At 48.8% G+C, this 2,746-nt stretch overlaps 1 protein-coding gene across 1 annotated transcript; it reads left to right on the top strand.

Moving 5' to 3' along the window:
* The first annotated feature begins 248 nt into the window (after window positions 1-248).
* Window positions 249-1,700, top strand: SOX11 (SRY-box transcription factor 11). The gene has a single exon (XM_083358723.1). The coding sequence runs from the start codon at window positions 312-314 to the stop codon at window positions 1,593-1,595; it is 1,284 nt and encodes a 427-aa protein (XP_083214849.1). The 5' UTR covers window positions 249-311; the 3' UTR covers window positions 1,596-1,700.
* Window positions 1,701-2,746: the final 1,046 nt, after the last annotated feature.

Here is a 2,746-nt window from a genome sequence, read left to right as displayed (position 1 = left end):
TCCTGCTTCTGCCGCTGTTCAGACGGATAATCAGCGGCGTCCGAGGGGCAGGAGGGGAGCGCAGAGACTGTGAGACGCAAAGGGCAGGGGAGGGGAGGGGGGGGGAAGAAATTCTTAGAAGGAGCTTGCAACTTGCGCGCCGGGCTTCACCTCGCAGCCGTTCGCTTGAGTCGCACGAGGCGGGCGAGCGGTCGGTGGGTGCAAAGTGGAGGAAAAAAAAATACATTTTTTTTTAAAAAAAATAATAATCATCATCATCATCGAGCCGAAAGACTGCTAAGAAACTCTCGAGAGAAATCGTACCTCCCACCATGGTCCAGCAAGCGGAAAGTCCAGAGTCGGAGAACAACCTGCCCAGAGAAGCGATGGATACCGAAGAAGGGGAGTTTATGGCGTGCAGTCCGGTGGCGCTGGATGAGAGCGATCCGGATTGGTGCAAAACGGCTTCGGGGCACATCAAGAGACCGATGAACGCTTTCATGGTGTGGTCCAAGATCGAGCGCCGAAAAATCATGGAGCAGTCGCCGGACATGCACAACGCCGAGATCTCCAAGCGCCTGGGCAAACGGTGGAAAATGCTCAAGGACAGCGAAAAGATCCCGTTCATCCGGGAAGCCGAAAGACTGCGCCTTAAACACATGGCCGACTATCCCGATTACAAATACCGGCCGAGGAAAAAGCCCAAAATAGACCCGTCCGCCAAACCCAGCGCCAACCACAGCCCGGAGAAAAACGCACCCACCGGTACCGGCAGCGGCAACACCAACGGCGGCAAGAGCGCCAAAAGCTCCAGTAAGAAATGTAGCAAAGGGAAAACCTCCTCCTCCTCCTCCTCCTCCTCCTCCTCCTCGTCGTCGTCGTCTCCCCCGAAGGCCGGGACGAAGCTGGCCCCCCACTCGGGCGACTTCGGGGGAGAGGATTACCACCAATTCGGGACGCTGAAAGTGAGCAGCAAGACCATCAAGTGCGTCTTCATGGACGAGGACGACGACGACGACGAGGACGACGACGACTTGCAGTTGCGGATCAAGCAGGAGGAGGACGACGACGACGACGAGGAGGAGGACCACCACCAGCAGCAGCAGCAGCAGCAACAGCAGCAGCAGTTGAGGCGGTACAACGTAGCCAAAGTCCCGGCCAGCCCCACCTTGAGCTCGTCGGCGGAGTCCACCGAAGGGGCCAGCCTGTACGAAGAGGTGAGGGGGGCCGCCGCCCCGCTCGGCGCCAGCGCCAGCAGACTCTACTACGGCTTCAAGAGTATGCCCAAGAGCGCCCAGCAGCCCAGCCTGTCCCCGGCTTCCTCCCGGTCCGTCTCCACCTCCTCTTCCAGCAGCAGTAGCGAAGAGGCGGACGACCTGATGTTTGACTTGAGCTTGAATTTCTCCCAGCACACTCACGCCGCCTCGGAGATGGGCGTGAGCTCGGCGGCGGGCAACCTGTCCCTCTCCCTCGTGGACAAGGATTTGGATTCGTTCAGCGAGGGCAGCTTGGGCTCTCACTTTGAGTTCCCCGATTACTGCACCCCGGAGCTGAGCGAGATGATCGCAGGCGACTGGCTGGAAGCGAACTTTTCCGACTTGGTTTTCACTTACTGAAGAAGCGAGGGAGGGAGGGAGGGAGAGAGGAAGCGGAGGAAAACGCAACGGGCAGGCGGACAGGCTGAGAGAGAGAGAGAGAGAGAGAGAGAGAGATCAAAAGGACTAAGAGAAAAAAAAAAAGAAAAAATCGGTAATGGAAAGTTGATGCTAGTGATTTACGCTTAAACGTGGTGGAGTTTTGAAGTGAAGTAATGATCAAAATGTCTTTGGATTTTTCTTTTCTTTCTTTTTAAAGTCTTGAAGTTAGTTCCAAACCGAGTCCGGAGTTGTGATTTTTTTTTTTCCTTCTGATTTTTATTTTTTATTTTTTGAAATTGGTAATCACAACAGTAGCAGCAAGGAAAAAAAAAGGCAAATGGGACTGGGGGTTAAAAGATTCAGAAGGCGTTGTTTGAAGTTTGTGATTCAAGTCTGGAAGTGGTCTGCAAAAAAAAAAGTCTTTTGGCAGCACAACTGTTACTCAAGGGGGTTTGTGGATTTTTCTTTTTTGTTTCTCCTACAAAGATTTCTTAAGGACTGTTCTGATTTTTTTACATTTTTTTAAAGGGACCATTGCAAACAACTGTTTTTGTTTGGAGGGAGAAAACTGATGTCTTCTATGCATCCAATTCTTAACAAAGCTGCAGGGAGCTTGAAAAAAATGCAGACTGTACAAACGCTTACAAAACAAAACTGTGAACTGACTTAAGATCAGAGTTTACTTTTCAGATCAAATTGTTTATGGTTTTACAAATGTGATTTCTACTTGCCAACTTTTTTTTTGTAACTTGTTCCCTTATACCTCCTTGATTGAATACCAGACAGCCTAGACCTCAGTACACAAAGGTATTGAAACATTTTTGATACATAACAGACCTCAGTCTTTTTAAAAAATTAATATATTTTCAGGCGTATTTTTGTACAGTGAAAGGGAACATTCTTGCTGTGTTTTTTCAGTAAGACTTTTCAGGCACTTCTTCCCTTTTATTTTTTTATTTTTTCCTCTGTTTTTAGCATGCAAGTTATATGGGTACGTTTATGTCCTGGTTTTGAAAGGATTAAAAAATCCTTGTATCTAAAGGCCTTGTGGTTTAAAAAAAAAACAAAACACTTTTTTGTACAGCTATAGTTCAGATTTGTTCAATATTTGTAGGTAAAGATTTATTGAA

The sequence above is a fragment of the Vipera ursinii genome, assembly GCF_947247035.1.
Source record: "Vipera ursinii genome assembly, chromosome: 1".
Lineage (NCBI taxonomy): Eukaryota > Metazoa > Chordata > Lepidosauria > Squamata > Viperidae > Vipera > Vipera ursinii.
This window is presented reverse-complemented; position numbering and strand designations above follow the sequence as displayed.

Bases quoted from the DNA above. Each gene is read 5' to 3' on its own strand.
- SOX11 (XM_083358723.1), top strand. From the start codon at position 312: ATGGTCCAGCAAGCGGAAAGTCCAGAGTCGGAGAACAACCTGCCCAGA.